The sequence below is a fragment of the Notolabrus celidotus genome, chromosome 14 (genome assembly GCF_009762535.1).
Source record: "Notolabrus celidotus isolate fNotCel1 chromosome 14, fNotCel1.pri, whole genome shotgun sequence".
NCBI classification, from domain to species: domain Eukaryota; kingdom Metazoa; phylum Chordata; class Actinopteri; order Labriformes; family Labridae; genus Notolabrus; species Notolabrus celidotus.
In genome coordinates, this window is record NC_048285.1 from 10,237,639 (window position 1) to 10,251,665 (window position 14,027).

At 39.0% G+C, this 14,027-nt stretch overlaps 1 protein-coding gene across 2 annotated transcripts; it reads left to right on the forward strand.

Moving 5' to 3' along the window:
• Window positions 1-186: 186 nt before the first annotated feature.
• On the forward strand, window positions 187-12,420 carry akt2 (v-akt murine thymoma viral oncogene homolog 2). 2 transcript variants are annotated; one of them, XM_034700872.1, is made up of 14 exons: window positions 187-594; window positions 2,495-2,666; window positions 3,083-3,214; window positions 3,327-3,438; window positions 4,238-4,391; window positions 4,825-4,956; window positions 5,065-5,130; window positions 5,223-5,291; window positions 6,598-6,720; window positions 7,003-7,131; window positions 8,923-9,137; window positions 10,026-10,113; window positions 10,200-10,302; window positions 10,408-12,420. In XM_034700872.1, exons 2-14 carry the CDS (start codon window positions 2,621-2,623, stop codon window positions 10,485-10,487), a joined length of 1,449 nt encoding a protein of 482 aa, XP_034556763.1. In that variant the 5' UTR covers window positions 187-594; window positions 2,495-2,620; the 3' UTR covers window positions 10,488-12,420. The 2 variants fall into 2 exon arrangements, with proteins under 2 accessions (XP_034556763.1, XP_034556764.1); XM_034700873.1 differs by having other exon boundaries at window positions 2,589-2,666.
• The last annotated feature ends 1,607 nt before the right edge of the window (window positions 12,421-14,027 follow it).

The following is a 14,027-nucleotide window of genomic DNA, read 5'->3' on the forward strand; positions in this document are numbered from 1 at the left end:
ATAGTACTTGATTAGGTTTAAGGTTACTGTATAGTACTTCATGAGGTTTAAGGTTACTGTATAGTACTTGATGAGGTTTAAGGTTACTGTATAGTACTTGATGAGGTTTAAGGTTACTATATAGTACTTGATTAGGTTTAAGGTGACTGTATAGTACTTGATGTACTTTGTTCAGGTGCAGTGGACCCTCTGTAGCCTCGTACGTCACTTCCGTTTGCGGGGCTGCTGTAGTGTCTGTCTGGGAAGGAGGGCTTCCAGGCTGAGCAGGCGACTTACTGCAGAAAACCTACAAAAGGCATTTTTTCTGTGCAGGGATCGGAAGTTATTTGAGACATAAAAACACTATTACCCGACAAGTTTGTACTTAGTGGACTATTTCCCTCTCTGAGCCTCATTACGCTTCAGTGAAGTGCTGCAGCAGCAACAGAGCAGCACGCCGCCGCTGCTGTTGTTGTAAGAAAACAAGTCCGCTAAGCTGTGTGATCATTGACAGAGTTCAGTACACACCAGCTTCGAGAGATAACTTGTGGGAGCCTTTTGTGGACTATCTCTTCAGGATCCAACAGCTGGGGGTATTTTGTCGCTGAAGTCAAGGTAAGAACAGCCGGTGGAACGAGGGGACAAGTGGCTAACAGACATGCTAACTAGTTGTTAGCTGTAAAGCTATTTAAGCTAGCTGCCTTGTTTGGTGGTGTTGCGGTTCTGATCAGGGTCCTTACTGCTGTCTTAGTCGCCACTTTGGCAAACCAGCCATCAGCTAGAATAATAGTGACTACTTCGCTGTTTAACATAGACAGAAAAGGCGACGACCTGTGTAGAATTAGAAGATGAGTTTATTGACTTTGACTCTGCTAGCTAGGTTTGTGAACGGATCAGGATGTCTTACCTTAATGTTTATGTTCAGCTGATCGTGGCTGTTCTTGGTTTTTGCTCCAGTTCATCATCTTTTCTTTAAATCTATGTATCTAGTTTGACGGGGTGGCCTTGTGAAGTGTTTCTGTATGTTCTTTTAATTATTAACTCCAGTGGTACTGCAAGCTTTAACTCTAATGCTCCACTAGATCCTTTAACCTTTGACTGGCTTCATTTTCACTAAATCGAAAGCTGGCACTAACACCCTGACTGTTCCAATTAATAACATAAACAACCTTAAATGTAACTTTAAAAAGTCCACAGTCTGAGGAAGCCTTATCAGTTTTTAACTTTGTAAACAAAGCAGTTCAAACAGTCTTTGTGTTCTGGTGTGCACTGTATTATCCAACCTCTCCACTTTCACTGGAATACTGTGAAATTCTGTTAAACCTATTATCTAACATAAGCTGTTGATTCAGTGCTGACCCTGAATCACCAAGGCTTCTCCACAAACATTCAGCAAGAGCTGTGGGAGGATATCACACATGAGAGAGTACACAGCTTTGAAACACTTCTTGCATTTGCTGGATCAGATCAGATGTTGGATCGGGTTGTCATTTTATGTTCCAACTCGATCACTGAGGTCCTAAACTTAAGACTTACTTTTTTAATTTGGAGTAATTTATTTTTAGCCCTGGACTGCATTATTATTTTTATTTTTATTTTTTTTTACAATTTTTATTATTATTTCAATCATTATTACTTGAATCATTGCTTTAACATATATTTATTTTATTTAATTATTTATGTATCTATTTATTTCTTGTATTCATCTGATCTCGTTAACGCTATCTTATTTTTAAAGTTATCTTTCCACTATTACTTATTTTATTAATTTTACTGTATTGATTTCATTTTATTTTTAAGTATTTTATTTAGAATCATGCCTTTTATAATCTTACCATTGCTGTTGTTTTCTGTTACTCTGTGAGCACTTTGGGCTGCATGTTTTTATGTATGAATATGCTAGTGCTATATAAATAAAGTTGAGCTGAGTTGCAAGCACACCTCAAATGTGATCTCTTCAAAACTACACTTAAAATGTTCATTGTATTTCGATATTAAAACAAGTTGTAGTAGCTTGCTCTAGTTTATGTTGTCAGTGCAGTATTTCCATGTCAAATGTGTCTGTCTTAAATGTTAGATGGTGAGATATGAGGTGGTGAGCAAACATGCAGGTTTCAGCAGTTTTCTTTGTTGTGGAGTTGTGTTTCAAGGCAACAGAATAGCCTCAGAAGGTGAGGGAGGAATTCATCCAGCACAGCACTGAGACCAGCATCATGCAGGAAGTTTCTGTTTAAGAAATTGTCTTTGCTTCATGTCTTACCATTCACCTGACAAATGTATTGTCCCATTATTTACTAGCATTTTTGCTGTGTATAAAACACAACTTTAGCCTCCGTTTTAGAATCACTTACAGTCAGAGGGCTCATAGCTGCTTGGTAGAACCCTTTTTAACACTGATGATCTGTAAAGGTTGTAACAACATGTCAAAGCTGCAGCCTGCAGTAGTGAGCTTTGCCTTGGTACTCAACGGACAGTCTGACACTTAATTTACTGTGTGTTTGTTTCTTTTCTCCAGGTATTTCACCGTATAGGTTTTTTTTATTTGAACCACCATTGAGCACTTGACTAGTAGGAACCCTCTTCACGATTTTAAACCAGCTTGTCTGCAGCCCCTTCCCATCTCAGAGCGTTCTGCCCCAGCATGAATGAAGTCAGTGTTGTGAGAGAAGGATGGCTCCACAAGAGAGGTAAGGACCCTGTTTGAAGTCACTGTACATCATCTCTTGGACTAAATTGAAGTGATAGTGTGAGATTTAGATACCTCTGTTATAGACTCATCAGGCATCTTAAAACATTACATTTTCCTATGAGTGGACAACAATTGTCCATATATATTTAATACAGTTTTTTAAGGTTATGTATGTGAGCATTTTTGGCTTTATTGATAGGACAGGAAATGTGGTGAGCAGGGAGGGGGGGGGGGGCACATGCAGCAAAGGGTTGTGTCAGGGAGTCAAACAAGCAACCGTTGAGAAGGACTGCAGCCACACGAACGCTCAAACACCTAGTCCAAGCAGACCCCCCTTTACCAAGAGTTTGTAGACAGCAGAAACAGTCTAAAATTTATACTGTATTGTTACTATCCTACCTGTCTGTGTTCCAGGTGAATACATCAAAACATGGAGGCCTCGTTACTTCATTTTAAAGAGCGACGGCTCCTTCATCGGCTATAAAGAAAAGCCAGAGGTTTCCAGCGACCACAACCTCCCACCATTAAACAACTTCTCTGTCGCAGGTCAGTCATCCCTTTTGTTTTTGCAACATGAAGTAATCTCCAGTTAGCAGTATTTTTTGTTGTAAACAATAATAAATTGTTCAGCATGACCTGATGTGTTAATGCATTGTAGAATGCCAGCTAATGAAGACGGAGCGACCCAGGCCAAATACATTTGTCATCCGTTGCCTGCAATGGACCTCTGTTATTGAGCGCACCTTCCATGTAGACAGCAATGAAGAGAGGTAAAATTCTTTCAGTCCTCAGGGATTTTTTTCCTTTGCTACATTTTATTTTCTGTCGCTGGTGGAAGAAAGCTGAATATGGGAAGAATAAGTTGTCTTTCTGAGGCTCTTTGTCAACACTAAAACATCAAAATACTATCAAAATACTATCAAAATATTTAATCTTTTTAGTTTTACTCAGTTTGATAAAGTTTTTAGAATCAAATGTGTCTTTTGGGTTTTTTAGACTAGAACGTAAATAGCAGAAAAATTGGCATTGTCTCAGAATTTTTTTTTTCAATTAATTATACACATTAAAAAACAAACTAAAAAAAAAACACCCTCTACATATTTTATTCTGAAATGAAAAGCCTTCTGGTATGTTGTCCAACACCAGTTGAATGATATCTAAACACTTTCAGTAAATCTACTAATCTGGTTATATTCCGTCATTGTTGGCAGTGACATCCATTTCAGTTTGGGGAGATAGAAAGACCATAATACTAGAAATTGAATTCATTGCCAGATTAAACCTGATTTATCCACCTCTAACCAAAGCAATTATTATTTAATCTTTTTTACATTGGCTCTGCCAAGCACCAAATCCCAACAGCCCCCAGATTATACTCCACCCTCTAAAACAAAGCATGCTGCACAACTGTCTGTATATTTTTTGGTTAAAATCTGTACCATACTAGTGAAGTCAAAGATGTCACCAAACCATGGCAATCACATTTATTTAGAGAATAGGTTCAGAGTTCCGTAGACATGCCTTGTTTCTAGATTTCATGGATGTAATGAGTGTTTTCTTCTGGGTCAGGGAGGAATGGATGCGATCGATCCAGGCGGTGGCAAATAGCCTGAAGAGTCAGCAGCAGGATGAGGAGCCAATGGAGATTAAATTTGGCTCACCAAGTGACAGCAGTGGCGCAGAGGAGATGGAGATTGCTATTTCCAAATCCCGCTCAAAAGTGGTCAGTATTTGAACAGGCAGTGCCTGGAATCAGAGGGTTGTTTTTGTTGTCTGCTGAAGCTCATCTTTATTGAGCAGACATTTTAATATTAAGGCCTTTTTAGCGACGTTTTTTCTTTTTGTGAAGCAACCTTTAAACAAATGGAAGGTTATATTTGTTTATATTTTGTTTCATACAAATTCACTTGAAGGGATTTTAATGGCTCTGTTTGTCCATTGTCTGATGACATTGTCAAGACAACTGAAAAGTACAAAGAGACACAGCTTCCTCACGGCTAACTTAACAAGTTAATGTCTAGACATTTGGTGTGTCAAAACATTCCTGCGCATTAATAATTCCTGTTTTATGACGAATGAGAAATAAGAACAATTTGAATCAGCTGGTTATTATATTCAGCTACATAAAGGCTTATTTTTCACCATTGTTCTTACAGACCATGAGTGATTTTGACTACCTGAAGCTGCTGGGGAAAGGGACATTTGGTAAGGTGATCCTGGTGAAGGAGAAGGCCACAGGGATGTACTATGCCATGAAAATCCTCCGCAAGGAAGTCATCATTGCAAAGGTTAGTTTGAACTCATCAAAGTAAAATATAATCTTTAAATCACTGTACAGTAGAGTTCTTGCTCTTATTGCGTGTATCAATGTGCCGTTTGTTGCTGTCTTCCTTTAGGATGAAGTGGCACACACAGTTACAGAAAGCAGAGTACTCCAAAACACACGACATCCCTTTCTAACGGTGAGTGACCGGTGCCTGTGTTGTCTTTACCCTGTGTATTTTACTTTCGAATGTATAATGTAATCACTATTGTTGCTCCTTCTTCCCTACAGACACTAAAATATGCATTTCAAACTCATGATCGGCTATGCTTTGTCATGGAGTATGCAAATGGAGGAGAAGTAAGTTTTATTCTTTTGTAATCTGGCATTAAACTGTGTACAACCTTACTGAAAGAATACTAACTGATGAATATTTTCCAAAACCGGTTTGGTTGCAATGCTTCAGGTACAATTGGTTCTTTGTGGGTTCCTTTTGGGCTTGTAGGAAAACTGACAATATGCCCTTGTGCAGACCATACAACCAAGTTATGATACATCATACTACAGTATTTTGGAAAGAACTGAAAGTAAATAAGAATTGGAAGTATTATAAACCCCCCATAATTGATTACAATTCTTTTTCCAAATGACTGTAGACATCAAACACTAGGAACAGTTTTAGCACAGATCACTGATTATGACAGTGTAGCGTCTATTTTGTGTTGTAAAAATGTTAAAAAGCATACACTACCAGTCAAAAGTTTGGACACACCTTCTCATTCAATGTTTTGTATTTATTTTAAGTACTTTCAACATTGTAGATTAATACTGAAGACATCAAAACTATGAAATAATATGGTTTTGCCATTATGTGGATTACAACAGTTGTCAAATAGGGCTATCCATTGTGTACTAACCCTACCTCTGAACAACACAACTGATGGTCTCAAACACATTAAGAAGGCAAGTCATTCTACAAATGAACTCTTTAAAAGGCTCATGTGAATTAGAAACCATTCCAGGAGACCACTTCATGAAGCAGACTGAGAGTATACCAAGAGTGTGCAAAGCTGTCATGAAGGAAATAGGGGGCTACTTTACAGAATCTAAAATATAAAACATATTCTGGTTTGTTTTTTGTAAATTAAATAATTCCATATATGTTCTTTCATAATTTTGATGTCTTCAGTATTAATCTACATTGTTTGAAATAATTGAAATAAATAAAAACCGTTGAATGAGAAGGTGTTATCAAACTCTTGACTGATTAAAAAAATTAAGTCCATCTAAATCTTATTTTACTGCAGAGTAAAACTTTATTTATAACTACTTTTCTTTTACCACACGTACATCTATTTTTTAACTTGTGCAACATCATAACTTAAAGGTTAGTGAAACATTGCTCCAGAGTAAATTCTCCTTTATTGACTCAGTTGCAGATGGCCTCACTCCATCTGTTAAAAAAGGAAAGAAAGAAAGAAATAGAAAATTAAGTTGCTAAGTACAAACACAGTTTTTAGTGTACAAGGGCAAACTGACCATGCTAATACTGACAAAGACCAAAGAGAACATTGCGACTCAAGCAATACATTTAAATCTAGCAGTATGTGAAATCAAGAAACATGAAGAATTGATGTCTTATCGGTCTATCTTTTTTCCTTTTCAGCTCTTCTTTCACTTATCACGTGACAGGGTGTTCACAGAAGACAGAGCAAGATTCTATGGTGCAGAAATAGTGTCAGCACTGGAGTACCTACACTCACGCAATGTAGTTTACAGGGATTTAAAGGTAAGGTGTCCGCTGCCTCTAACTAGAAAGTATAACATTATTCTGAATATTACATTTTTCTGATGCTTTAGATTTAGCTTGGCAAACATTCTGAGGATAATGAAAGATGCTAATACAGGGTTGTAATTTAATTGGGGGGGGGGGGGGGGGGGGGGGGGGGGGGTAATAATAAAGTAGCATTACTAATCTTGTTAGGCTTGATAATGATCACAATTCTTTCAGTTCTTTATCCACAATCCCTGTCACCCACTTTAATCCTAATTTCAATCTTTCCTCGCACAGTTGGAGAACCTTATGTTAGACAAAGACGGCCATATAAAGATAACAGACTTCGGTCTGTGTAAAGAGGGCATCACTGACGGCGCCACCATGAAAACCTTCTGCGGGACCCCAGAGTACCTGGCACCAGAGGTAACTCCACAGTAGCATCGATGTGTTGTGAGATCAGGATTATGTACATTTGGACTGAAGGATTTGAAAGGTGGTTCTATTATTTAAGCACAATGTGGGAACAAGTGAGAAGCTAAGCTAGCTGCGCTGGTTTTCATTTCATAGTGTTGGTGCATTAGCTGCTGTCAGCAGCATTGATACCATGAGGCTTCCAGAGCTTAAGCTGACAATGTTTTTAAACAGGTCCTAATGAAAGCTCAGGCCTGGGTATTGTCCTCGTGTCCTGCCCTGGGTAGAAGGAGTCAGCACACTATTTACTGTTTTCTTTGCCTTCAGATATGACACTAGATTTCTGCAGGGAGAGACACACTTAGGATTTCACCTTCAAGGGAGATAGTACTGACAGCCTGACAGTCTTACATAAAGATGTATTTTGCCCTTGCACTGACATGACCTGAATTCAGCAACAACATTACACCAGGAAGTATCATGTAAGTTATTATATGCTCAGGAAAATATGTTATGGGCAGAATCTAAAATAAGCCTGGAACAATGTGCTGTTTTTTTATTAGACATACGTTATGAGATTTGGTTTACTTTGACCGGTAGACTTTTGAAGTTAATAAGATTTTGGAGTAAAATAGAGTGTCAGATCACCCAATATTTGCTTAATAGCGTTAAGTATGGAATAAATCACTGCTTCTATTCAATTCTCTTTCATCAGACCACTTTTTTATTTTATTCATACAGCAGTGTTCAACGTTACAGCAGTCCAATTAATGAAAGTATAAATTTAACACGTCAGAGGCAGATTTCTATTAGATTTCAAATGCAACACAATGTTTTCTTTGCTCATAAACAGTTGTTATTCCAACATGTTAATATAGATCTGTTGGTGAGGGACACGTGTCAGAAGCATTGTCGTTTCTGTTTGTTGTCTGAGTCGTATGGTCTCTTTGCATTTCTGGGGGCTTTAGCTCTATGAAGGAAAGCGTCTGCAATCATTCATCTTTAGCACAAGCGGCAACCTCTGGTCACAAAATGCGAAGCCTATGCGGAAGTGTTGTAAGCTGCAGTTTATCAAGTGTCCGCTTGAGGCTGGCTGCAGAAACACCGGAAACCACATACACACCCATTCAAAAAAGACGATCTTTGCAGCAATAATGAAAATGTTCACAGCCTGGTTCAAAAAACGGCTTGGGTCTGAATTGCTAATTTCTCTATCGGCACGCACTGTACGGTGGGTGAATTTTTTTATAACACGACAGTTCAGAAGATATTAAGAATACGAGATTTGCCCAAATAAGGACTTGGCTGACTTGACTGACAAGTGGGAACAGCGCAGCTGTTGACTAGGAGGCCCAAAGCCCGCCTCTTTATCTCACATGACCTTGTGAGCAGTTAGGTTGCTTTCAGCATTTCCAATATGGCTACTGCAAACGATTGGCTTCAAAACAGCTTTGGTAACCAGATTGGTTACGTCCATTAATTACACAGTCTATGCCTCAGAACCCATTTTCTACCATCTTACAATAATAGTGTTTCCTCTAAAAACAGACATATGTAAAGAAGTTAGCTAACAATCCTGTTATAAAGGTTGTCTCAAACTGCCAATTAGTTCTAATGTTTTGAGATGCCGGTCTGTAAACAATGGTGAGCGCAAGGCAAAGGGAAGACCTGGCCCAGAAACCATCACTTATCTAAGTAACTGCCGGCTGCAATGAAAGATTTGAAATGTTTGAACTAAATATTTTTTAAACCAATATTGGAGATGTATCCGTATGATCAACACCTTTCATCCCTGCACTGAAGGTTCTAGAGGACAACGACTACGGACGGGCAGTGGACTGGTGGGGTCTAGGTGTGGTCATGTATGAGATGATGTGCGGTCGGTTGCCGTTCTACAACCAGGACCACGAGCGTCTCTTTGAGCTCATCCTCATGGAGGAGATTCGCTTCCCCAAGAACCTGGCTCCTGAAGCCAAGGCCCTACTGGCTGGTCTGTTAAAAAAGGATCCCAAGCAAAGGTTTGTAGTTTACTGCTGATGTTTTCACACTAGGCATTTATTGATCAAGCACTAAGAATTATTTGTTTTACATAAAATCATGCAATGATCATTAGGATACATTTGCACAAGATGAGGAAAGATGTGCCTCCTGTAGTTCTGTAATAGTAAACTAAGAAGTGTCAGTATTTTAGGCCTTATTGTAGAATGTATTCCCAAAATCTTTACGGATATTTAAAACTCCCCATTCTGACATTTTACTCCAGGTCAGTTTGAGTTGGTACACATGTAGAAACTGCTTTCATGTAAACGACACAAATTAAACCGTGTCAACACCTGATTGAAGGTTTTTGGAGGGTCCCACAAATGAAGTTATGTGATCTGTGACCAAAATCTGGATATTAATCCTCAGTGCTCCCAGGTGGATTACATAACTGACCCCTGAAGATGCAGCTTCAAGCATAAAAAAGAAAGAAAAGCTCTTCCTGTGGTTTAGAGCCTCTCCCCTTTGCTCAAGGGCACCACTCAACCTTTAAATTGAGCACAGACGTTTGTTTTAAAGCCCATGTTCCTTCTTGATTGGTTTTGGTACAGAGCAATGGTCATAAACAGAGACGTAATCAATTGTTGTTTTGGTCAAGTTGCTTCCTCCGTTTTCTGAGAATAGTCGAAGAACAGCTAATATTAGCACATTGAGCACCGCCTGCAGGCTTTTCACACAAGCACCTGGAAGCAGCAAGAAAATCGAGAGTACTGCTTTCTGTCAAACGGTGAATGCTATTTGGAATGAAACAACATGATCAAAGTGTTTGTTTTATGCTTCCTAAGACGCTGTTTGTACAAGGATCTGTATGTTTCTGGATAGCTGTTGAGTGGGTGCTAATAATCCTGTTTTTGAATTGTTTACAGGCTCGGTGGTGGACCTGATGATGCCAAAGATGTGATGGGCCACAAGTTCTTCATCTCCATTAACTGGCAAGATGTACTTGAAAAGAAGGTGAGGTGCTGGTTAAAATGATTATAGGTCGTTATGTAGGCCGAGATGTGTCACATGTATGGTGACTTATATTCTTTTCTTTTCAGCTTATTCCACCGTTCAAGCCCCAAGTAACATCAGAGACAGACACGCGTTACTTTGATGACGAGTTCACAGCACAAACCATAACAATAACTCCCCCTGATAAGTGTAAGTGCATCTCTGTATTCACTGCATTGTGACTTGTTTACACACATATACGTCTGTTTGTATCTTGTGCATGTATTTCTCACCCTGCTTTTGTGCTTATTACAGATGACAGTTTAGATCCAGAGGATTCAGATCAGCGTACGCACTTCCCTCAGTTTTCCTACTCTGCAAGCATACGGGAATGATCAATCAGACTCAAGAACAAGCAGTCAGACTTACACACTATCACAATTCCACATACACACTTGCACTGCAGGGGAATTTTGAACAACACCAACAAAAACTGGCACAAGACACATTTTCATTTGATCTTTGATGCACGTAAACTCACAGACACGCACACATACACACACACACACACATTCAAAGGCAAATCAGACAAGACGCGGATCATAAAGTGTGAAATAAACACACAGGCTGAGAATGACCGACCTCAGCAGGTTTGTGTGGATCGACTGGCAGCTTTGTCTGTGTACATCCTCTCAGGGCTTGCTTTAGGCTTCCCTGCGGGACCTCTGCTGCACTACACTGGGTACCACATCAAAGCCTTGACACTTTGAAATCCAGGTTATGCCAGGAAGTACCATCTCTCTACCAGCTGCGCCCATGCTTCACACACTGACATAGTCACTAGTTCATGCATAGACTGCATAAATATACACACACACACACACACACACACACACAAATGTACTTGATAGAATTTTAATAGCGTGATCAAGAAAATTAGGAAAATGAAAACGTTTTTGGGAAAAGACAAATTTTTATTTCATCAGTTAATGTTTTAAATGTAAAGCCATATTTCTGCATTTTCAGATTATTTTCCTTTTTTTCAACAAGTGCTCTTTCTGGAACTTGCTGTTACAAATCAAGTGTGGGACTGTTCCTACAGTAAGGGGAAATGGGAAAGGGGGGACGGGGAGGGTTGCCATTTCTGTGTTTGCACTGCACGTGTCTGTAAGCAAATGAGTGAGCGGATGTGTAAATGTACTGGGTGTGTGCATATGAGTGCAGGAGAATGTATGAAAACCATTTTGATTCCCATCCATCCATTTGTGTCAGTTTTTATGCATGTCTTTAAACTTTTGCTGGAAAATCAACCTGAGGACCCTACACAGCACACTTGATGGCCTTTCTCAAAGGGAACAAGCATGTAACTAATGATTGCTGTAACCAGCTTGGCACTAAATTGACTCAGTCAGAAATACAAACTGGGACCTATTGCATGACTAACCTTTGCTTTAAAAGCTACTTATGCTAAACTCATAGTGATGCAGCAGTGATGAGTCATAGATGCTGTGTCCAGACTGATCTGCTGGTTGGAGGTGTAGCTGTAGGTTTTTTGTGCTAAGGACAGAAGATCTGAGGAGAGAGACCTTTATAGGCTAGATGCTTTCCCCAGCTGTACCCAAATCAACTTAAGAGACCAATCACAGCCATTCACTTTCCTCCATCCAGTGATCCTCACGCTCTATCCCTAGCTGAAGAAGTAGGCACCGATCTTTGTTTGTTTCCCATTCATCATGTAAGTTTAAAACTGTTTTCAGAAAATTGTTCCCGTATTTAAAGAATAAGAGTTGATTTTTTGTGAAGTCTTTATAATGAGGCCAAAAATTGACTGACATAGTGGACATTTAACACTTCAAATGATTCCACGTTTTGTTTAGAAGTTTTGATTTGTGTTGTCGATAATGCTCTGTTGAGGCACTTAAATCAGCTTTGTTGTATGTTAAAGAAACCGTCTGCAGCCAACTGAACTCTGCTTTGCTGGTCAACCAACCTTTAACATTCTGACTAACTTAACAAAACATCCATTGGATTGTTAAGTTTGGATGAAATTCTGCACACTTTAAATAATGAGGGCACATGACTGAGTTCTGGACAGCATATTTTAAAGTGCTCGTATTGATGCAAGCATTTTGTATTCCGTATTGCTGGAAAAGATGTTGGTTATCTTTAAACCTCACTAAAGGAACATCAAGATCTTTTTGTTTCATTTGTTTTTGATTTTTTTCCCCCCTCTCTTTATCGTCCACCTATTTCTCCAACTTTGGAAGACACATTTTCATGTTTAAGTATACAGTATATAAAGTATATATATTAAAAGTTTTTAAACTATCTTCTTTTTGATTAAGTTCTTCATTTCCTGGGGTTTCCATTTTGGGATTGCTTGTTGTAATGAAGATGCTCAGTATTTTGATTTTCAACGGGCAGTTTAGATCTGTCAATGATGTCTGCATTGTCACAAAGAGGATTTTAGCCAAGACTGAAGTCATAAGTTATATAATTGAGTATTGATGAAAAGAACTGTAGGAGGATATCAACATTACATGACTTGCATTTGAGACTAGAAAGGAAACCGTCTCTTACGCTTTAATGTTGAACGTGTATATATTTGGCCCAAAAAAATGTAGATCTAAACTCATTATGATAATTAGACGACCACTGAATGGAGTAGACAAGAGCCAGTCTGTGATTTCTTCTACACTGTTGATAATGATATGATTTATGGTGTAATACGTTCCTACTTTACTGCAGAGCACTGGTTCTACAGCAATTTCAAACAATCTCATCACTCTCTGGGACACCCCTCATTTCACATTTTAATTTCATTTTATTTAATTCTATTTATGTTTTGTGTGAGTGACCAAGTGCTAGAGGGTGACAGTGATGTTTGGGTGAAAGTGGTGATAAGGATACTGAAACGCAGCAGGTTAATGATGCTCATAAGGCAACAGATGGCCCCATTTCTTCAGATGATAATGTGATCAGATGGTATTGATTTGCTGTTCACAACTTTTACCACTGGCTCAGGCACAGCCATCATACTCTAGCCTATTGTCCTGCTCTGAAACCTGAAGAAGCGGAGATCAGAGCCACTGTACTGATGGACGTCACTGTGGATTTGCCTTCATTGACACCATGGCCATTAGGGGGTGCTGCTGAACTTTTTAAAAATATTGGTTGTGAAGCCATACTGTAAACCTCACTGCTGGCCACGCTTTAACCAATGCTTCACAGCTGAACATGCAAGTTAATACCCCTTACCTCTCCTGTAGGCATATAAAGGCACAGGAAGTGCCTCGATCCTTACTATTGTGTAAATACCAAAAAAAAAAAATGCTTGATGATAAATGCAGCATTCGTAGAAGGGGAGGTCAGCAGCTTTGTAGTATTTGATTTGCAGCTTTACTATGGTTACCTTGCTTCTCTGTATATTTGAATGTGATCAACAGTCACGAATGTCGCACCTGATGCTGGTGTAACACAATTTGTTTTGCTTGTTGCTGTTAGATGAGGCTCAGAGGGCCATAAAAAGCAATCTTTAAGGGGGAGGACAGAAAGTGTCGGACCCCCTTTGCAAGACTTTACAATGTAACGGGGGAAACCTGCTACAAAATGGTAGCTTATAACATTTGCAACTCTAATGTGCCAGTAAAATTTTTAATAAACAAAGCTGTGTTTGTGTGTTTTCTCTTTTTATATTTCTTTTTCAATGTATTCTTAATTTTGTTACATCATACGGCCTACACTGCAACCGTCCTGCAAGGACCTGAACTGAAAGAGAGGAGAAGAGAGGAAACTTAAAAACTGGATTTGCTGTTCTGGGTAATGTGATGAATGCAACAAAAGGTAGTTTTTAGCAGTACATGAAAGTTGGGGTACACCTTACACTCTGCTGTAGTAATTTCTGAAACATTTAGCCATGGCCCTTGTCAGAGAGA

What these genes read in the sequence shown, in the direction of transcription:
- akt2 (XM_034700872.1), top strand. Translation starts at nt 2,621, where the DNA reads ATGAATGAAGTCAGTGTTGTGAGAGAAGGATGGCTCCACAAGAGAG. An exon ending in AGGAAGTCATCATTGCAAAG is followed by an intron (nt 4,957 to 5,064) that starts GTTAGTTTGAAC and finishes GTCTTCCTTTAG; the next exon opens with GATGAAGTGGCACACACAGT. An exon ending in AATAACTCCCCCTGATAAGT is followed by an intron (nt 10,303 to 10,407) that starts GTAAGTGCATCT and finishes TGCTTATTACAG; the next exon opens with ATGACAGTTTAGATCCAGAG.